At 34.2% G+C, this 23779-nt stretch overlaps 1 protein-coding gene across 1 annotated transcript; it reads right to left on the bottom strand.

Moving 5' to 3' along the window:
* Nucleotides 1-20757: 20757 nt before the first annotated feature.
* On the bottom strand, nucleotides 20758-23259 carry LOC130825021 (uncharacterized). The gene has a single exon (XM_057690046.1). The coding sequence runs from the start codon at nucleotides 23257-23259 to the stop codon at nucleotides 20758-20760; it is 2502 nt and encodes an 833-aa protein (XP_057546029.1).
* Between the last annotated feature and the right edge of the window lie 520 nt (nucleotides 23260-23779).

Here is a 23779-nt window from a genome sequence, read left to right as displayed (position 1 = left end):
CATTTTTTAATGATCATTAATCCTTGCTCATTCTTGATCGTTCATTAATCAATGATCATTGATCCTTGTATTGTTGTCATCATTCATTCTACATTGATCGTTTATCATTGTTCATTCGCCATCATTCATTCTTCATTGATCATTGATCCTTGTTCATTCTTCATCGTTCATTCTTCATTGATCATTCATCCTTGTTCATTCTTCATCGTTTATTCTTCATCGATCATTCTTCAATGATGATAGATCCTTGTTCATTCTTCATCGATCATTCTGCAATGAACATTGATCCTTGTTCATTCTTCATCGTTCATTCTTCATTGATCTTGATCCTTGTTCATTATTCACCGTTCATTGTTCATTGATCATTGATCCTTGTTCCTTCTTAATCGTTCATTCTTCAATGATCATTGATCCTTGTTTATTGTTAATCGTTCATTGTTCATTGATCATTGATCCTTGTTCATTATTCATCGTTCATTCTTCATTGATCATCGATCCTTGTTCATTCTTCGTCGTTCATTCTTCATTAATCATTGATCCTTGTTTCATTCTTCATCGTTCATTCTTCATTGATCATTGATCCTTGTTCATTCTACATCGATCATTCTTCATTGATCATTGATCCTTGTTCATGCTTCATCGTTCAATCTTCATTGATCATTGATCCTTTTCATTCTTCATCGTTCATTCTTCATTGATCATTGATCCTTGTTCATTATTCATCGTTCATTGTTCATTTATCATTGAACCTTGTTCATTCTTCATCGTTCATTCTTCATTGATCATTTATCCTTGTTCATTCTTCATCGTTCATTCTGCATTGATCATTGATCCATGTTCACTCTTCATCATTCATTCTTCAATGAAGATTGATCCTTATTCTTTCTTCATCATTAATTCTTCATTGATCATTTATCCTTGTTCATTCTTCATCGTTCATTCTTCTTTGATCATTGATCAATGTTCATTCTTCATCGTTCATTGTTCATTCATCATTGATCCTTCTTCATGCTGCATCGTTCATTCTTCATTGATCATTGATCCTTGCTCATTCTTCATTGTTCATTCTTCATTGATCCTTGTTCATTATTCATCGTTCAATGTTCATTGATCATTGATCCTTGTTCATTCTTCATCGCTCATTCTTCATTGATCATTTATCCTTGTTCATGCTTCATCGTTCATTCTTCATTGATCATCGATCCTTGTTCATTCTTCATCGTTCATTCTTCATTGGTAATTGATCCTTGTTCATTATTCATCGTTCATTGTTAATTGATCATTGATCCTTGTTCATTCTTCATCGTTCATTCTTCATTGATCATTTATCCTTGTTCATTCTTCATCGTTCATTCTTCATTGATCATTGATCCATGTTCACTCTTCATCGTTCATTCTTCAATGAACATTGATCCTTATTCTTTCTTCATCGTTAATTCTTCATTGATCATTTATCCTTGTTCATTCTTCATCATTCATTCTTCTTTGATCATTGATCCATGTTCATTCTTCATCGTTTATTCTTCATTCATCATTGATCCTTGTTCATACTTCATCATTCATTCTTCATTGATCATTGATCCTTGTTCATTCTTCATTGTTCATTCTTCATTGATCCTTGTTCATTATTCATCGTTCAACGTTCATTGATCATTGATCCTTGTTCATTCTTCATCGTTCATTCTTCATTGATCATTTATCCTTGTTCATTCTTCATCGTTTATTCTTCATTGATCATTAATCCATGTTCACTCTTCATCGTTCATTCTTCAATTATCATTAATCCTTGTTTATTCTTCATCGTTCATTCTTCATTGATCATTTATCCTGATTCATTCTTCATCGTTTATTCCTCTTTGTTCATTGATCGATGTTCATTCTTCATCGTTCATTCTTCATTGATCATTGATCCTTGTTTATTCTTCGTTGTTCATTCTTCATTGATCATTGATCCTTGCTCATTCTTCATCGTTCATTCTTCATTGATCATTGATCCTTGTTTATTCTTCATCGTTCATTGTTCATTGATCATTGATCCTTGTTCATTCTTCATCGTTCATTCTTCATTAATCATTTATCCTTGTTCATTCTTCGTCGTTCATTCTTCATTAATAATTGATCCTTCTTTCATTCTTCATCGTTCATTCTTCATTGATCATTGATCCTGGTTCATTCTTCATCGATCATTCTTCATTGATCATTGATCCTTGTTCATGCTTCATCGTTCATTCTTCATTTATCATTGATCCTTGTTCATTCTTCATCGTTCATTCTTCATGGATAATTGATCCTTGTTCATTATTCATCGTTCATTGTTAATTGATCATTAATCCTTGTTCATTCTTCATCGTTCATTCTTCATTGATCATTGATCCTTGTTCATTCTTCATCGTTCATTCTTCATTGATCATTGATCCATGTTCACTCTTCATCGTTCATTCTTCAATGAACATTGATCCTTATTCTTTCTTCATCGTTAATTCTTCATTGATCATTTATCCTTGTTTATTCTTCATCATTCATTCTTCATTGATCATTGATCCATGTTCATTCTTCATCGTTTATTCTTCATTCATCATTGATCCTTGTTCATGCTTCATCATTCATTCTTCATTGATCATTGATCCTTGTTCATTCTTCATTGTTCATTCTTCATTGATCCTTGTTCATTATTCATCGTTCATTGTTCATTGATCATTGATCCTTGTTCATTCTTCATCGTTCATTCTTCATTGATCATTTATCCTTGTTCATTCTTCATCGTTTATTCTTCATTGAGCATTGATCCATGTTCACTCTTCATCGTTCATTCTTCAATTATCATTAATCCTTGTTCATTCTTCATCGTTCATTCTTCATTGATCATTTATCCTTATTCATTCTTCATCGTTTATTCCTCTTTGTTCATTAATCCATGTTCATTCTTCATCGTTCATTCTTCATTGATCATTGATCCTTGCTCATTCTTCATCGTTCATTCTTCATTGATCATTGATCCTTGTTTATTCTTCATCGTTCATTGTTCATTGATCATTGATCCTTGTTCATTCTTCATCGTTCATTCTTCATTAATCATTTATCCTTGTTCATTCTTCGTCGTTCATTCTTCATTAATAATTGATCCTTCTTTCATTCTTCATCGTTCATTCTTCATTGATCATTGATCCTTGTTCATTCTTCATCGATCATTCTTCATTGATCATTGATCCTTATTCATGCTTCATCGTTCATTCTTCATTTATCATTGATCCTTGTTCATTCTTCATCGTTCATTCTTCATTGATAATTGATCCTTGTTCATTATTCATCGTTCATTGTTAATTGATCATTAATCCTTGTTCATTCTTCATCGTTCATTCTTCATTGATCATTTATCCTTGTTCATTCTTCATCGTTCATTCTTCATTGATCATTGATCCATGTTCACTCTTCATCGTTCATTCTTCAATGAACATTGATCCTTATTCTTTCTTCATCGTTAATTCTTCATTGATCATTGATCCTGGTTCATTCTTCATCGATCATTCTTCATTGATCATTGATCCTTGTTCATGCTTCATCGTTCATTCTTCATTTATCATTGATCCTTGTTCATTCTTCATCGTTCATTCTTCATGGATAATTGATCCTTGTTCATTATTCATCGTTCATTGTTAATTGATCATTAATCCTTGTTCATTCTTCATCGTTCATTCTTCATTGATCATTGATCCTTGTTCATTCTTCATCGTTCATTCTTCATTGATCATTTATCCTTGTTCATTCTTCATCGTTCATTCTTCATTGATCATTGATCCATGTTCACTCTTCATCGTTCATTCTTCAATGAACATTGATCCTTATTCTTTCTTCATCGTTAATTCTTCATTGATCATTTATCCTTGTTTATTCTTCATCATTCATTCTTCATTGATCATTGATCCATGTTCATTCTTCATCGTTTATTCTTCATTCATCATTGATCCTTGTTCATGCTTCATCATTCATTCTTCATTGATCATTGATCCTTGTTCATTCTTCATTGATCCTTGTTCATTATTCATCGTTCATTGTTCATTGATCATTGATCCTTGTTCATTCTTCATCGTTCATTCTTCATTGATCATTTATCCTTGTTCATTCTTCATCGTTTATTCTTCATTGATCATTGATCCATGTTCACTCTTCATCGTTCATTCTTCAATTATCATTAATCCTTGTTCATTCTTCATCGTTCATTCTTCATTGATCATTTATCCTTATTCATTCTTCATCGTTTATTCCTCTTTGTTCATTAATCCATGTTCATTCTTCATCGTTCATTCTTCATTGATCATTGATCCTTGCTCATTCTTCATCGTTCATTCTTCATTGATCATTGATCCTTGTTTATTCTTCATCGTTCATTGTTCATTGATCATTGATCCTTGTTCATTCTTCATCGTTCATTCTTCATTAATCATTTATCCTTGTTCATTCTTCGTCGTTCATTCTTCATTAATAATTGATCCTTCTTTCATTCTTCATCGTTCATTCTTCATTGATCATTGATCCTTGTTCATTCTTCATCGATCATTCTTCATTGATCATTGATCCTTATTCATGCTTCATCGTTCATTCTTCATTTATCATTGATCCTTGTTCATTCTTCATCGTTCATTCTTCATTGATAATTGATCCTTGTTCATTATTCATCGTTCATTGTTAATTGATCATTAATCCTTGTTCATTCTTCATCGTTCATTCTTCATTGATCATTTATCCTTGTTCATTCTTCATCGTTCATTCTTCATTGATCATTGATCCATGTTCACTCTTCATCGTTCATTCTTCAATGAACATTGATCCTTATTCTTTCTTCATCGTTAATTCTTCATTGATCATTGATCCTGGTTCATTCTTCATCGATCATTCTTCATTGATCATTGATCCTTGTTCATGCTTCATCGTTCATTCTTCATTTATCATTGATCCTTGTTCATTCTTCATCATTCATTCTTCATGGATAATTGATCCTTGTTCATTATTCATCGTTCATTGTTAATTGATCATTAATCCTTGTTCATTCTTCATCGTTCATTCTTCATTGATCATTGATCCTTGTTCATTCTTCATCGTTCATTCTTCATTGATCATTTATCCTTGTTCATTCTTCATCGTTCATTCTTCATTGATCATTGATCCATGTTCACTCTTCATCGTTCATTCTTCAATGAACATTGATCCTTATTCTTTCTTCATCGTTAATTCTTCATTGATCATTTATCCTTGTTTATTCTTCATCATTCATTCTTCATTGATCATTGATCCATGTTCATTCTTCATCGTTTATTCTTCATTCATCATTGATCCTTGTTCATGCTTCATCATTCATTCTTCATTGATCATTGATCCTTGTTCATTCTTCATTGATCCTTGTTCATTATTCATCGTTCATTGTTCATTGATCATTGATCCTTGTTCATTCTTCATCGTTCATTCTTCATTGATCATTTATCCTTGTTCATTCTTCATCGTTTATTCTTCATTGATCATTGATCCATGTTCACTCTTCATCGTTCATTCTTCAATTATCATTAATCCTTGTTCATTCTTCATCGTTCATTCTTCATTGATCATTTATCCTTATTCATTCTTCATCGTTTATTCCTCTTTGTTCATTAATCCATGTTCATTCTTCATCGTTCATTCTTCATTGATCATTGATCCTTGCTCATTCTTCATCGTTCATTCTTCATTGATCATTGATCCTTGTTTATTCTTCATCGTTCATTGTTCATTGATCATTGATCCTTGTTCATTCTTCATCGTTCATTCTTCATTAATCATTTATCCTTGTTCATTCTTCGTCGTTCATTCTTCATTAATAATTGATCCTTCTTTCATTCTTCATCGTTTATTCTTCATTGATCATTGATCCTTGTTCATTCTTCATCGATCATTCTTCATTGATCATTGATCCTTATTCATGCTTCATCGTTCATTCTTCATTTATCATTGATCCTTGTTCATTCTTCATCGTTCATTCTTCATTGATAATTGATCCTTGTTCATTATTCATCGTTCATTGTTAATTGATCATTAATCCTTGTTCATTCTTCATCGTTCATTCTTCATTGATCATTTATCCTTGTTCATTCTTCATCGTTCATTCTTCATTGATCATTGATCCATGTTCACTCTTCATCGTTCATTCTTCAATGAACATTGATCCTTATTCTTTCTTCATCGTTAATTCTTCATTGATCATTGATCCTGGTTCATTCTTCATCGATCATTCTTCATTGATCATTGATCCTTGTTCATGCTTCATCGTTCATTCTTCATTTATCATTGATCCTTGTTCATTCTTCATCATTCATTCTTCATGGATAATTGATCCTTGTTCATTATTCATCGTTCATTGTTAATTGATCATTAATCCTTGTTCATTCTTCATCGTTCATTCTTCATTGATCATTGATCCTTGTTCATTCTTCATCGTTCATTCTTCATTGATCATTTATCCTTGTTCATTCTTCATCGTTCATTCTTCATTGATCATTGATCCATGTTCACTCTTCATCGTTCATTCTTCAATGAACATTGATCCTTATTCTTTCTTCATCGTTAATTCTTCATTGATCATTTATCCTTGTTTATTCTTCATCATTCATTCTTCATTGATCATTGATCCATGTTCATTCTTCATCGTTTATTCTTCATTCATCATTGATCCTTGTTCATGCTTCATCATTCATTCTTCATTGATCATTGATCCTTGTTCATTCTTCATTGATCCTTGTTCATTATTCATCGTTCATTGTTCATTGATCATTGATCCTTGTTCATTCTTCATCGTTCATTCTTCATTGATCATTTATCCTTGTTCATTCTTCATCGTTTATTCTTCATTGATCATTGATCCATGTTCACTCTTCATCGTTCATTCTTCAATTATCATTAATCCTTGTTCATTCTTCATCGTTCATTCTTCATTGATCATTTATCCTTATTCATTCTTCATCGTTTATTCCTCTTTGTTCATTAATCCATGTTCATTCTTCATCGTTCATTCTTCATTGATCATTGATCCTTGCTCATTCTTCATCGTTCATTCTTCATTGATCATTGATCCTTGTTTATTCTTCATCGTTCATTGTTCATTGATCATTGATCCTTGTTCATTCTTCATCGTTCATTCTTCATTAATCATTTATCCTTGTTCATTCTTCGTCGTTCATTCTTCATTAATAATTGATCCTTCTTTCATTCTTCATCGTTCATTCTTCATTGATCATTGATCCTTGTTCATTCTTCATCGATCATTCTTCATTGATCATTGATCCTTATTCATGCTTCATCGTTCATTCTTCATTTATCATTGATCCTTGTTCATTCTTCATCGTTCATTCTTCATTGATAATTGATCCTTGTTCATTATTCATCGTTCATTGTTAATTGATCATTAATCCTTGTTCATTCTTCATCGTTCATTCTTCATTGATCATTTATCCTTGTTCATTCTTCATCGTTCATTCTTCATTGATCATTGATCCATGTTCACTCTTCATCGTTCATTCTTCAATGAACATTGATCCTTATTCTTTCTTCATCGTTAATTCTTCATTGATCATTTATCCTTGTTCATTCTTCATCGTTCATTCTTCTTTGATCATTGATCCATGTTCATTCTTCATCGTTCATTCTTCATTCATCAATGATCCTTGTTCATGCTTCATCGTTCATTCTTAATTGATCATTGATCCTTGTTCATTCTTCATTGTTCATTCTTCATTGATCCTTGTTCATTATTCATCGTTCATTGTTCATTGATCATTGATCCTTGTTCATTCTTCATCGTTCATTCTTCATTGATCATTTATCGTTGTTCATTCTTCATCGTTCATTCTTCATTGATCATTGATCCATGTTCACTCTTCATCGTTCATTCTTCAATGAACATTGATCCTTGTTCATTCTTCATTGATCATTTATCCTTGTTCATTCTTCATCGTTTATTCTTCTTTGATCATTGATGCATGTTCATTATTCATCTTTCATTGTTAATTGATCATTAATCCTTGTTCATTCTTCATTGATCATTGATCCATGTTCACTCTTCATCGTTCATTCCTCAATGAACATTGATCCTTATTTTTTCTTCATCGTTAATTCTTAATTGATCATTTATCCTTATTCATTCTTCATCGTTCATTCTTCTTTGATCATTGATCCATGTTCATTCTTCATCGTTCATTCTTCATTCATCATTGATCCATGTTCATGCTTCATCGTTCATTCTTAATTGATCATTGATCCTTGTTCATTCTTCATTGTTCATTCTTCATTGATCCTTGTTCATTATTCATGGTTCATTGTTCATTGATCATTGATCCTTGTTCATTCTTCATCGTTCATTCTTCATTGATCATTTATCGTTGTTCATTCTTCATCGTTCATTCTTCATTGATCATTGATCCATGTTCACTCTTCATCGTTCATTCTTCAATGAACATTGATCCTTGTTCATTCTTCATCGTTTATTCTTTATCGATCATTTATCCTTGTTCATTCTTCCTCGTTTATTCTTCATTGATCATTGATCCATGTTCACTCTTCATCGTTCATTATTCAATGAACATTGATCCTTATTCTTTCTTCATCGTTAATTCTTCATTGATCATTTATCCTTGTTCATTCTTCATCATTCATTCTTCTTTGATCATTGATCCATGTTCATTCTTCATCGTTTATTCTTCATTCATCATTGATCCTTGTTCATGCTTCATCATTCATTCTTCATTGATCATTGATCCTTGTTCATTCTTCATTGTTCATTCTTCATTGATCCTTGTTCATTATTCATCGTTCAACGTTCATTGATCATTGATCCTTGTTCATTCTTCATCGTTCATTCTTCATTGATCATTTATCCTTGTTCATTCTTCATCGTTTATTCTTCATTGATCATTGATCCATGTTCACTCTTCATCGTTCATTCTTCAATTATCATTAATCCTTGTTCATTCTTCATCGTTCATTCTTCATTGATCATTTATCCTTATTCATTCTTCATCGTTTATTCCTCTTTGTTCCTTGATCCATGTTCATTCTTCATCGTTCATTCTTCATTGATCATTGATCCTTGTTTATTCTTCGTTGTTCATTCTTCATTGATCATTGATCCTTGCTCATTCTTCATCGTTCATTCTTCATTGATCATTGATCCTTGTTTATTGTTAATCGTTCATTGTTCATTGATCATTGATCCTTGTTCATTATTCATCGTTCATTCTTCATTGATCATCGATCCTTGTTCATTCTTCGTCGTTCATTCTTCATTAATCATTGATCCTTGTTTCATTCTTCATCGTTCATTCTTCATTGATCATTGATCCTTGTTCATTCTTCATCGATCATTCTTCATTGATCATTGATCCTTGTTCATGCTTCATCGTTCAATCTTCATTGATCATTGATCCTTTTCATTCTTCATCGTTCATTCTTCATTGATCATTGATCCTTGTTCATTATTCATCGTTCATTGTTCATTGATCATTGAACCTTGTTCATTCTTCATCGTTCATTCTTCATTGATCATTTATCCTTGTTCATTCTTCATCGTTCATTCTTCATTGATCATTGATCCATGTTCACTCTTCATCGTTCATTCTTCAATGAACGTTGATCCTTATTCTTTCTTCATCGTTAATTCTTCATTGATCATTTATCCTTGTTCATTCTTCATCATTCATTCTTCTTTTATCATTGATCCATGTTCATTCTTCATCGTTTATTCTTCATTCATCATTGATCCTTGTTCATACTTCATCATTCATTCTTCATTGATCATTGATCCTTGTTCATTCTTCATTGTTCATTCTTCATTGATCCTTGTTCATTATTCATCGTTCAACGTTCATTGATCATTGATCCTTGTTCATTCTTCATCGTTCATTCTTCATTGATCATTTATCCTTGTTCATTCTTCATCGTTTATTCTTCATTGATCATTGATCCATGTTCACTCTTCATCGTTCATTCTTCAATTATCATTAATCCTTGTTTATTCTTCATCGTTCATTCTTCATTGATCATTTATCCTTATTCATTCTTCATCGTTTATTCCTCTTTATTCATTGATCCATGTTCATTCTTCATCGTTCATTCTTCATTGATCATTGATCGTTGTTTATTCTTCGTTGTTCATTCTTCATTGATCATTGATCCTTCCTCATTCTTCATCGTTCATTCTTCATTGATCATTGATCCTTGTTTATTCTTCATCGTTCATTGTTCATTGATCATTGATCCTTGTTCATTCTTCATCGTTCATTCTTCATTAATGATTTATCCTTGTTCATTCTTCGTCGTTCATTCTTCATTAATAATTGATCCTTCTTTCATTCTTCATCGTTCATTCTTCATTGATCATTGATCCTGGTTCATTCTTCATCGATCATTCTTCATTGATCATTGATCCTTGTTCATGCTTCATCGTTCATTCTTCATTTATCATTGATCCTTGTTCATTCTTCATCGTTCATTCTTCATGGATAATTGATCCTTGTTCATTATTCATCGTTCATTGTCAATTGATCATTAATCCTTGTTCATTCTTCATCGTTCATTCTTCATTGATCATTGATCCTTGTTCATTCTTCATCGTTCATTCTTCATTGATCATTTATCCTTGTTCATTCTTCATCGTTCATTCTTCATTGATCATTGATCCATGTTCACTCTTCATCGTTCATTCTTCAATGAACATTGATCCTTATTCTTTCTTCATCGTTAATTCTTCATTGATCATTTATCCTTGTTTATTCTTCATCATTCATTCTTCATTGATCATTGATCCATGTTCATTCTTCATCGTTTATTCTTCATTCATCATTGATCCTTGTTCATGCTTCATCATTCATTCTTCATTGATCATTGATCCTTGTTCATTCTTCATTGTTCATTCTGCATTGATCCTTGTTCATTATTCATCGTTCATTGTTCATTGATCATTGATCCTTGTTCATTCTTCATCGTTCATTCTTCATTGATCACTTATCCTTGTTCATTCTTCATCGTTTATTCTTCATTGATCATTGATCCATGTTCACTCTTCATCGTTCATTCTTCAATTATCATTAATCCTTGTTCATTCTTCATCGTTCATTCTTCATTGATCATTTATCCTTATTCATTCTTCATCGTTTATTCCTCTTTGTTCATTAATCCATGTTCATTCTTCATCGTTCATTCTTCATTGATCATTGATCCTTGCTCATTCTTCATCGTTCATTCTTCATTGATCATTGATCCTTGTTTATTCTTCATCGTTCATTGTTCATTGATCATTGATCCTTGTTCATTCTTCATCGTTCATTCTTCATTAATCATTTATCCTTGTTCATTCTTCGTCGTTCATTCTTCATTAATAATTGATCCTTCTTTCATTCTTCATCGTTCATTCTTCATTGATCATTGATCCTTGTTCATTCTTCATCGATCATTCTTCATTGATCATTGATCCTTATTCATGCTTCATCGTTCATTCTTCATTTATCATTGATCCTTGTTCATTCTTCATCGTTCATTCTTCATTGATAATTGATCCTTGTTCATTATTCATCGTTCATTGTTAATTGATCATTAATCCTTGTTCATTCTTCATCGTTCATTCTTCATTGATCATTTATCCTTGTTCATTCTTCATCGTTCATTCTTCATTGATCATTGATCCATGTTCACTCTTCATCGTTCATTCTTCAATGAATATTGATCCTTATTCTTTCTTCATCGTTAATTCTTCATTGATCATTTATCCTTGTTCATTCTTCATCGTTCATTCTTCTTTGATCATTGATCCATGTTCATTCTTCATCGTTCATTCTTCATTCATCAATGATCCTTGTTCATGCTTCATCGTTCATTCTTAATTGATCATTGATCCTTGTTCATTCTTCATTGTTCATTCTTCATTGATCCTTGTTCATTATTCATCGTTCATTGTTCATTGATCATTGATCCTTGTTCATTCTTCATCGTTCATTCTTCATTGATCATTTATCGTTGTTCATTCTTCATCGTTCATTCTTCATTGATCATTGATCCATGTTCACTCTTCATCGTTCATTCTTCAATGAACATTGATCCTTGTTCATTCTTCATCGTTCATTCTTCATTGATCATTTATCCTTGTTCATTCTTCATCGTTTATTCTTCTTTGATCATTGATCCATGTTCATTATTCATCTTTCATTGTTAATTGATCATTAATCCTTGTTCATTCTTCATCGTTCATTCTTCATTGATCATTGATCCATGTTCACTCTTCATCGTTCATTCTTCAATGAACATTGATCCTTATTCTTTCTTCATCGTTAATTCTTAATTGATCATTTATCCTTATTCATTCTTCATCGTTCATTCTTCTTTGATCATTGATCCATGTTCATTCTTCATCGTTCATTCTTCATTCATCATTGATCCATGTTCATGCTTCATCGTTCATTCTTAATTGATCATTGATCCTTGTTCATTCTTCATTGTTCATTCTTCATTGATCCTTGTTCATTATTCATCGTTCATTGTTCATTGATCATTGATCCTTGTTCATTCTTCATCGTTCATTCTTCATTGATCATTTATCGTTGTTCATTCTTCATCGTTCATTCTTCATTGATCATTGATCCATGTTCACTCTTCATCGTTCATTCTTCAATGAACATTGATCCTTGTTCATTCTTCATCGTTCATTCTTTATCGATCATTTATCCTTGTTCATTCTTCATCGTTTATTCTTCATTGATCATTGATCCATGTTCACTCTTCATCGTTCATTATTCAATGAACATTGATCCTTCTTCTTTCTTCATCGTTAATTCTTCATTGATCATTTATTCTTGTTCATTCTTCATCATTCATTCTTCTTTGATCATTGATCCATGTTCATTCTTCATCGTTTATTCTTCATTCATCATTGATCCTTGTTCATGCTTCATCATTCATTCTTCATTGATCATTGATCCTTGTTCATTCTTTATTGTTCATTCTTCATTGATCCTTGTTCATTATTCATCGTTCAACGTTCATTGATCATTGATCCTTGTTCATTCTTCATCGTTCATTCTTCATTGATCATTTATCCTTGTTCATTCTTCATCGTTTATTCTTCATTGATCATTGATCCATGTTCACTCTTCATCGTTCATTCTTTAATTATCATTAATCCTTGTTCATTCTTCATCGTTCATTCTTCATTGATCATTTATCCTTATTCATTCTTCATCGTTTATTCCTCTTTGTTCATTGATCCATGTTCATTCTTCATCGTTCATTCTTCAATGATCATTGATCCTTGTTTATTCTTCGTTGTTCATTCTTCATTGATCATTGATCCTTGCTCATTCTTCATCGTTCATTCTTCATTGATCATTGATCCTTGTTTATTCTTCATCGTTCATTGTTCATTGATCATTGATCCTTGTTCATTCTTCATCGTTCATTCTTCATTAATCATTTATCCTTGTTCATTCTTCGTCGTTCATTCTTCATTAATAATTGATCCTTCTTTCATTCTTCATCGTTCATTCTTCATTGATCATTGATCCTTGTTCATTCTTCATCGATCAAACTTCATTGATCATTGATCCTTGTTCATGCTTCATGTTCATTCTTCATTTATCATTGATCCTTGTTCATTCTTCATCGTTCATTCTTCATTGATAATTGATCCTTGTTCATTATTCATCGTTCATTGTTAATTGATCATTAATCCTTGTTCATTCTTCATCGTTCATTCTTCATTGATCATTTATCCTTGTTCATTATTCAACGTTCATTCTTCATTGATCATTGATCCATGTTCACTCTTCATCGTTCATTCTTCAATGAACATTGATCCTTATTCTTTCTTCATCGTTAATTCTTCATTGATCATTTATCCTTGTTCATTCTTCATCGTTCATTCTTCTTTGATCATTGATCCATGTTCATTCTTCATCGTTCATTCTTCATTCATCATTGATCCTTGTTCATTCTTCATCGTTCATTCTTCATTGATCATTTATCGTTGTTCATTCTTCATCGTTCATTCTTCATTGATCATTGATCCATGTTCACTCTTCATCGTTCATTCTTCAATGAACATAGATCCTTGTTCATTCTTCATCGTTCATTCTTCATTGATCATTTATCCTTGTTCATTCTTCATCGTTTATTCTTCTTTGATCATTGATCCATGTTCATTATTCATCTTTCATTGTTAATTGATCATTAATCCTTGTTCATTCTTCATCGTTCATTCTTCCTTGATCATTGATCCATGTTCACTCTTCATCGTTCATTCTTCAATGAACATTGATCCTTATTCTTTCTTCATCGTTAATTCTTAATTGATCATTTATCCTTATTCATTCTTCATCGTTCATTCTTCTTTGATCATTGATCCATGTTCATTCTTCATCGTTCATTCTTCATTCATCATTGATCCATGTTCATGCTTCATCGTTCATTCTTAATTGATCATTGATCCTTGTTCATTCTTCATTGTTCATTCTTCATTGATCATAGATCCTTTTTTATTCTTCATCGATCATTCTTCATTGATCATTGATGCTTGTTCATGCTTCATCGTTCATTGTTCATTGATCATTGATCCTTGTTCATTCTTCATCGTTCATTCTTTATTGATCATTGATCCTTGTTGATTATTCATCGTTCATTGTTCATTGATCATTGATCCTTGTTCATTCTTCATCGTTTATTCTTTATTAATCATTGGTCCTTGTTCATTCTTCATCGTTCATTGTTCATTGATCATTGATCCTTGTTCTTTCTTCATCGTTCATTCTTCATTGATCATTTATCCTTGTTCATTCTTCATCGTTCATTTTTTAATGATCATTAATCCTTGCTCATTCTTGATCGTTCATTAATCAATGATCATTGATCCTTGTATTGTTGTCATCATTCATTCTACATTGATCGTTTATCATTGTTCATTCGCCATCATTCATTCTTCATTGATCATTGATCCTTGTTCATTCTTCATCGTTCATTCTTCAGTGATCATTCGTCCTTGTTCATTCTTCATCGTTCATTCTTCATCGATCATTCTTCAATGATGATATATCCTTGTTCATTCTTCATCGATCATTCTTCAACGAACATTGATCCTTGTTCATTCTTCATTGATCATTGATCCTTGTTCATTCTTCACCGTTCATTGTTCATTGATCATTGATCCTTGTTCATTCTTAATCGTTCATTCTTCAATGATCATTGATCCTTGTTCATGTTAATCGTTCATTGTTCATTGATCATTGATCCTTGTTCATTCTTCATCGTTCATTCTTCATCTATCCTCGATCCTTGTTCATTCTTCGTCGTTCATTCTTCATTAATCATTGATCCTTGTTTCATTCTTCATCGTTCATTCTTCATTGATCATTCATCCTTGTTCATTCTTCATCGATCATTCTTCATTGATCATTGATCCTTGTTCATGCTTCATCCTTCATGCTTCATTGATCATTGATCCTTGTTCATTCTTCGTCCTTCATTCTTCACTGATCATTGATCCTTGTTCATTTTTCATCGTTCATTATTCATTGATCATTAATCCTTATTCATTATTCATTATTCATCGTTCAATGTTCATTGATTATTGATCCTTGTTCATTCTTCATCGTTCATTCTTCAGTGATCATTAATCCATGCTCATTCTTTATCGTTCATTAGTCAATGATCATTGATCCTTGTATTTTTTTCATCGTTCATTCTACATTGATCATTGATCCTTGTTCATTCGTCATCTTTCATTCTTCATTGATCATTGATCCTTGTTCATTTTTCATCATTCATTCTTCATTGATCATTGATCCTCGTTCATTCTTCAACGATCATTCTTCAATGATCGTTGATCCTTGTTCATTCTTCATCGTTCATTTTTTAATGATCATTAATCCATGCTCATTCTTTATCGTTCATTATTTAATGATCATTGATCGTTGTATTGTTGTCATCGTTCATTCTACATTGATCGTTTATCCTTGTTCATTCGTCATCGTTCATTCTTCGTTGATCAATGATCCTTCCTCATTCTTCATCGTTCATTCTTCATTGATCATTCATCCTTGTTCATTCTTCATCGATCATTCTTCAATGATGATTGATCCTTGTTCATTCTTGATCGATCATTCTTCAACGAACATTGATCCTTGTTCATTCTTCAGCGTTCATTCTTCATTGATCATTGATCCTTGTTCATTGTCCATCGTTCATTGTTCATTGATCATTGATCCTTGTTCACTCTTAATCGTTCATTCTTGAATGATCATTGATCCTTGTTCATTCTTCATCGTTCATTCTTCATTCATCATTTATCGTTGTTCATTCTTCATCGTTCATTCTTCATTGATCATTGATCGATGTTCACTCTTCATCGTTCATTCTTCAATGAACATTGATCCTTGTTCATTCTTCATCGTTCATTCTTCATTGATCATTTATCCTTGTTCATTCTTCATCGTTTATTCTTCTTTGATCATTGATCCATGTTCATTCTTCATCGTTCATTCTTCATTGATCATTGATCCTTGTTTATTCATCGTCGTTCATTCTTCATTGACCATTGATCCTAGCTCATTCTTCATCGTTCATTCTTCATTGATCATTGATCCTTGTTTATTCTTTATCGTTCATTGTTCATTGATCATTGATCCTTGTTTATTCTTCATCGTTCACTCTTCATTGATCATTTATCCTTGTTCATTCTTCGTCGTTCATTCTTCATTAATAATTGATCCTTCTTTCATTCTTCATCGTTCATTCTTCATTGATCATTGATCTTTCTTCATTCTTCATCGATCATTCTTCATTGATCATTAGTGCTTGTTCATGCTTCATCGTTCATTCGTCATTGATCATTTATCCTTGTTCATTCTTCATCGTTCATTCTTCATTGATCATTGATCCTTGTTCATTATTCATCGTTCATTGTTCATTGATCATTGATCCTTGTTCATTCTTCATCGTTCATTCTTCATTGATCATTTATCCTTGTTCATTCTTTATCGTTCATTTTTCATTGATCATTGATCCAGTTAACTATTCATCGTTCATTCTTCAATGAACATTGATCCTTAATCTTTCTTCATCATTAATTCTTCATTGATCATTTATCCTTGTTCATTCTTCATCGTTCATTCTTCTTTGATCATTGATCAATGTTCATTCTTCATCGTTCATTCTTCATTCATCATTGATCCTTGTTCATGCTGCATCGTTCATTCTTCATTGATCATTGATCCTTGCTCATTCTTCATTGTTCATTCTTCATTGATCCTTGTTCCTTATTCATCGTTCAATGTTCATTGATCATTGATCCTTGTTCATTCTTCATCGTTCATTCATCATTGATCATTTATCCTTGTTCATTCTTCATCGTTCATTCTTCATTGATCATTGATCCATGTTCACTCTTCATCGTTCATTCTTCAATGAACATTGATCCTTGTTCATTCTTCATCGTTCATTCTTCATTGATCATTTATCCTTGTTCATTCTTCATCGTTTATTATTCTTTGATCATTGATCCATGTTCATTCTTCATCGTTCATTCTTCATTGATCATTGATACTTGTTTATTCTTCGTCGTTCATTCTTCATTGATCATTGATCCTTGCTCATTCTTCATCGTTCATTCTTCATTGATCATTGATCCTTGTTTATTCTTCATCGTTCATTGTTCATTGATCATTGATCCTTGTTCATTCTTCATCGTTTATTCTTCATTGATCATTTATCCTTGTTCATTCTTCGTCGTTCATTCTTCATTAATAATTGATCCTTCTTTCATTCTTCATCGTTCATTCTTCATTGATCATTGATCCTTGTTCATTCTTCATCGATCATTCTTCAATTATCATTGATCCTTGTTCATGCTTCATCGTTCATTCTTCATTGATCATTGATCCTTGTTCATTCTTCATCGTTCATTCTTCAATGAACATTGATCCTTATTCATTATTCATCGTTCATTGTTAATTGATCATTGATCCTTGTTCATTCTTCATCGTTCATTCTTCATTGATCATTTATCCTTGTTCATTCTTCATCGTTCATTCTACATTGATCATTGATCCATGTTCACTCTTCATCGTTCATTCTTCAATGAACATTGATCCTTATTCTTTCTTCATCGTTAATTCTTCATTGATCATTTATCCTTGTTCATTCTTCATCGTTCATTCTTCTTTGATCATTGATCCATGTTCATTCTTCATCGTTCATTCTTCATTCATCATTGATCCTTGTTCATGCTTCATCGTTCATTCTTAATTGATCATTGATACTTGTTCATTCTTCATTGATCCTTGTTCATTATTCATCGTTCATTGTTCATTGATCATTGATCCTTGTTCATTCTTCATCGTTCATTCTTCATTGATCATTTATCGTTGTTCATTCTTCATCGTTCATTCTTCATTGATCATTGAGCGATGTACTGATGCAAAACTAAGACTGAATGTAGTCTTTGTTATGCAAAGATCAATGTGGAATCAAATTATGGCCCAAATACTCACGTATAATCTCAAACTAATCAATGTAAACAAGCCCAGAACACTTAGAACAACCAAGAAGATGCTTCTTGATTTTCAGACGTGTGGGTTACTGGACGTTGTTCTAACCCTTACACTTTCCTAAGGAGTATGCAAGGCAAGGACTATTGTTCCTTGTATAGAATGCTTCCCTGAGATTATAGGTTTGCCTGAAAACCTATGAATTCCCCGGCCAAAGAATAACTATTCCTTGAAACAAGTTTGCAAACAAACTCGAAACAAACAAACACTTGTCTGAACAATGAAACTCTGATTTTATTCTCAATATCAAAACGCGCCCCAAATACATGAGAGTCCTAGTTATTTATAGAGTTTTTACATCTCAAAATAGCCGTTACCAGGGCTGCCTAAGACACGTGGCAAATAACTAACAAAACAGAAAGTTAAAACAAGGCCAACACTTAGCCAAAAAAACAGATGTTCTTTTCTTCTGACCAGGTCTCCTTTAGCCAATCCTAGGGTCTTCCTGGTGGTTAGTTAGCAGCACCCTAGGGCCTCTATGGCTTGGTCCATGTAGGGAGATGCCATTGGTGTCTTCATCTTGGTCCAGGTACTCCTGGTCTGGGCTCAGTAACGTCAGTAAGGTCAGCTGGTCGTCAGAATCAACTGTTACTCTGTTCTTGCATTCTGTTGGTTCTCCTGTTCCCAAAGTGTTATCTTCTGTTGTGCCTTGATCTTTCTCCATCCCAATTCGTATTCTTAAGCCCATATTCGATGTGTGGGAAGTATCATTGCTGGACCCTTGGTCTTTCTGAGTGTTTGGCGTAGAAGAAAAGTTGGGAACACTGTCCTGTTCCTGATCAGTACTACCATGGTCACTGTTCCCTGATGCATTTGCATCAACTCCTCCCCCTTGGGAAAGAATTGTCCTCAATTCTTGGACTGGCTGGTGCAGTGTTAGATCTCCTATGTTGAAGATAGGGGAGATGTTGAAGTCTGCAGGTAGTTGAATCTCAAAGGCATTGTCTCCAATTTTCTTTAACACTTGGTAGGGACCAATGGCTCTAGGTTGTAGTTTGTTTCTTCTGAGATGTGGAAAGCGTTTCTTCCTTAGGTACACCCATACTTTGTCACCTTCCTGGATTGGTGCTCTTGCTTTCAGGTGCTTGTCAGCTTGTTTCTTGTATTTCCTGTTGGTCTCTTCCAGGTTTGCATGGACTTGCTTGTGAATTTCTTCCATTTGCTTGATCAAGTCTGCAGCTTCCTCTGTTTTGCTGTCACATATAGGCAAATCAATCAGAGACACAGGAAGCAAAGGGTTATTACCATACACACATTCAAATGGAGTATGCTTGGTGGCACGACTTGGTGATCTATTAAAGGCAAATTCAGCATAGCATAACTTCAAGTCCCATTCCCTAACATTTGTGGTCACTAATGACCTTAACAGGGTACCCAAAGTCCTGTTGGTCACCTCTGTTTGACCATCAGTCTGAGGGTGATAGGCTGTGCTAAACAACAGTTTAGTACCCAACATCTTCTATAAGGTTTTCCAAAAATGACTCAAAAATTTGCTGTCTCTGTCAGAGACAATGGATTTGGGTATGCCATGCAATCTAACTATCTCAGCAAAATACAGTTTGGCTATGTGTTGTGCATCATCAGTCTTGGTGCAAGCTATGAAGTGTGACATCTTGGAAAACCTATCTACCACTACCATAATAGCATCCTTTCCTCTCCTGGTCTTGGGTAAGGCTACCATGAAGTCCATACTAATGTGTTTCCATGGCTTGTTAGCTACAGGCAAAGGTAGATACTCTCCCTTGTGAAAAGACACTTTTGCCTTAAGGCAAGTCTCGCACCTTAATATGTGTTTACCAACTGTTCCAAGCATCCTTGGCCAATAAAAGTGTTTAGCAAGCATGTCAAGGGTCTTTTGAATTCCAAAATGGCCAGCTATACTACCCTCATGCACCTCCTTCACCAACACTGTTCTCAAAGGTAGTTTAGGAATGCAAAGCTTGTTCCCCTTAAACAGATAGCCTTGATGAATACTAAATAACCCCTGTGGTGTGGTTTCACATGATTTATATATGTCAGCAAAGTCAGGGCAGGTTTGATATTGGTCCTTAATAAATTCAAAACCCAAAACCTTGGCACCTAATATACCCAGCATGCTGTACTTTTTGCTAAGGGCATCAGCAATGATATTGGTTTTGCCCACCTTATACTTAGCTCAAAAGTCAAAGGTTTGCATGAATTCCACCCACCTAGCATGCCTACTACTTAACTTGTGCTGACTGTTTATATACTTCAAGGATTCATGGTCAGTATGCAAGATGAAAGGTTGAATTCTTAAGTAGTGAGACCAATGGTCTAAAGCCCTTATGATTGCATAGAACTCTTTGTCATAGGTGGAGTAATTAAGCCTACTAGTGTTGAGCTTTTCACTGAAAAATGCCACTGGTCTACCTTCTTGAACAAGCACTGCCCCAATCCCCATGCCACTGGCATCACACTCTAACTCAAAGGGTTTAGTAAAGTCAGGTAACTTGAGAATGGGAGCACTACACATCATACTTTTAAGGGTCTCAAAGGCCTGCTGGGCCTTGGGTGTCCAGTTGAACTTCCCCTGTTTTGTGCACTCTGTTATGGGTGCCATAACAGAGCTGAAATCCCTGATAAACCTCCTGTAGAAGGAAGCCAGCCCATGAAAAGACCTAATTTGTGTGAGGGTTGTGGGTGTGGGCCACTCCTGTATGGCTTGGACTTTGATTGGGTCTACCTTGACTCCCTCCTTGCCCACAATATACCCTAAGAAGCTAACCTCAGGTAGTAAGAAATTACACTTTTCAAGCTTTGCATACAACCTCTGTTTTCTCAGAACCTCAAATAGTTGTTGGAGGTGGTCTAGGTGTGCTGCTATGTCCTTGCTGTAGATGAGTATGTCATCTAGGTAAACAACTATAAACTTCCCTAGGAAAGGTCTCAAAATCTCATTCATCAGGCGCATGAATGTGCTAGGGGCACCTGTCAAACCAAAGGGCATAACAAGCCACTCATACAGCCCATACTTGGTCTTGAAGGCTGTTTTCCACTCATCCCCTGTTTTCATTCTGATTTGGTGGTATCCACTCCTGAGATCCACCTTGCTAAACCATTGAGAACCCCCTAATTCATCCAAAATGTCATCAATCCTAGGTATGGGGAACCTATACTTGATGGTTATGTTGTTTACACTACGGCTATCAATACACATCCTCCATGTGCCATCCTTTTTAGGCACAAGAAGAGTGGGTACTGCACAAGGACTCAAACTTTCCCTAACATAGCCCCTCTTCATCAAATCCTCTACCTGTCTCTGTAACTCTTGGGCCTCTTTGGGATTAGTCCTATAAGCAGGCTTATTAGGAAGACTAGCCCCAGGTAATAAATTAATCTGGTGTTCCACCCCCCTGAATGGTGGTAATCCAGGTGGTAGATCAGTGGGAAACACATCCTTATATTGTTCTAATAGCTCAGTCATCTCAGCAGGTATAGGTGTGGGATCTTGTACTTCTTTGGTGACTAACAAATACAGCTCTTCTGTTCCCTGCACTTCCCTTTCACACTCTCTTCTATTCATTAATTGCACATGTTCCTTAGAGGGCTTGGGTGGCACTGCTCTGTGTGGGGGCAGGGGTAAAAATTCTTTCCTCTTCCCATAGTGCCTAATAGTGTAAGTGTTGTCATACCCATTGTGCATGGCTTTCTTGTCATATTGCCAGGGCCTACCTAGCAAGAGGTGACATGCATCCATATCTAAGACATCACATAAAACTTCATCCTCATATGTTCCCAAAGTTAAGGTCACTGGGCACTGACGTTTTACTGAACCACTAGCCTTGGTGTCTAACCATTTCATTTTATAGGGATTAGGGTGAGCCTTAGTCTTTAGGTGTAACTCCTCCACTAGCTGCTTACTGACACAATTTGCCTCACTCCCACTATCAATAATCAAATCACATACCTTCCCCTGTATTTTACATTTTGTTTGGAAGATATTCTCTCTTTGGTCTGATTTTTTGCTCAAGGGTGTGTTGTGAAAGCTCCTTCTAATAATGAGGCTCAAGTGCTCTTCTTCCGGGGAAATTTTCTCCAGTTCTCCTTCTTCCTCAGAATCTCCTTCAAAAGGGTGCCAGTTCCCCTGCTCATCTCTTATAAATGTACCATCATCATCACTTAAGCTGGGAGGGTCTAACTCTTCCTCTTGCCCATTCTTTAACACCAAGAGTCTCTTAGGGTTAGTGTTTTGCCTAATGTCAGTACACTCTCTCATGGTAAACGCCCTTGCATTGGGACAATCCCTCTTATAGTGTCCCCTCCCATTGCATTTAAAACAAATGATGTCCTGTGGCTTGGTGTGTGACTCTGTTCTGGGGTTAGTAGGTTTAGGTGCAGAGGGTGGTAACTCCTTCCTAGGCATGGTCACAGCACTAGTGTTCCTTGGGGTATAGGTCCTGTTGTTCCTCATTTGGGGGTTTGCTGCCCTGTGTTGCCTCTCAATTTCCATGGCTATAGAGGTAGCAAGTTGTAGTGTAAGGTCAGGTGTATTCATCAATCTCTCCCTAAATTCTTCCCTTAATCCAGCTATAAACTTTCCTACTTTGTTTTCCTCAGGTTCATGAAGGTCACAAAGATGATACAATCTCTCCCATTCATTTAGGTAGTCCTCTACTGACCTAGCTCCCTGTTTCATGGCATACAACTGTACCCCAGTTGCTGCTTGTATGTGGATGGAACATATCTTCTCTTCATTTGCTTCCTAAGTTTATCCCAAGTGCTAATCCTATTCCTTTCTTCCCTAAGTCTTTGTTTTTGAATGCTTTCTAACCAAGCTGCAGCTGATTTGGTTAGTTTGATCTTGGCAATCTTAAACTGTTGGTTTGGGGGTGTTTCCTTAAACTCAAAGTATTCTTCCATTCTTCTTTCCCATTCCAGATACTTGGAGGGGTCATGTGAGATGCCATCAAATTCAGGAAGATCGATTTTAATGGTCCTATCCTCATATGGTCGAAAATTAGGGTTTGGCATAGGTGGTCTGTTCTGATTATCGATTCCTAAATGCGCAAACAACCTATCCAATTTATCCTCAATTACTTCAAACCTAACATCCCGTTCCATGGTCTCTAAGTCACAACAGCTAGATAACCAGCACAGAATAATCCCAAAATTTTTTCGAAGACAAACAAATAACAAAGAAAATCGCAATTTCGAAG

Source organism: Amaranthus tricolor, chromosome 10 (genome assembly GCF_026212465.1).
Source record: "Amaranthus tricolor cultivar Red isolate AtriRed21 chromosome 10, ASM2621246v1, whole genome shotgun sequence".
NCBI lineage: Eukaryota > Viridiplantae > Streptophyta > Magnoliopsida > Caryophyllales > Amaranthaceae > Amaranthus > Amaranthus tricolor.
Note: the sequence above shows the minus strand (reverse complement) of the source record. Positions and strands in the feature narration are given on the sequence as shown.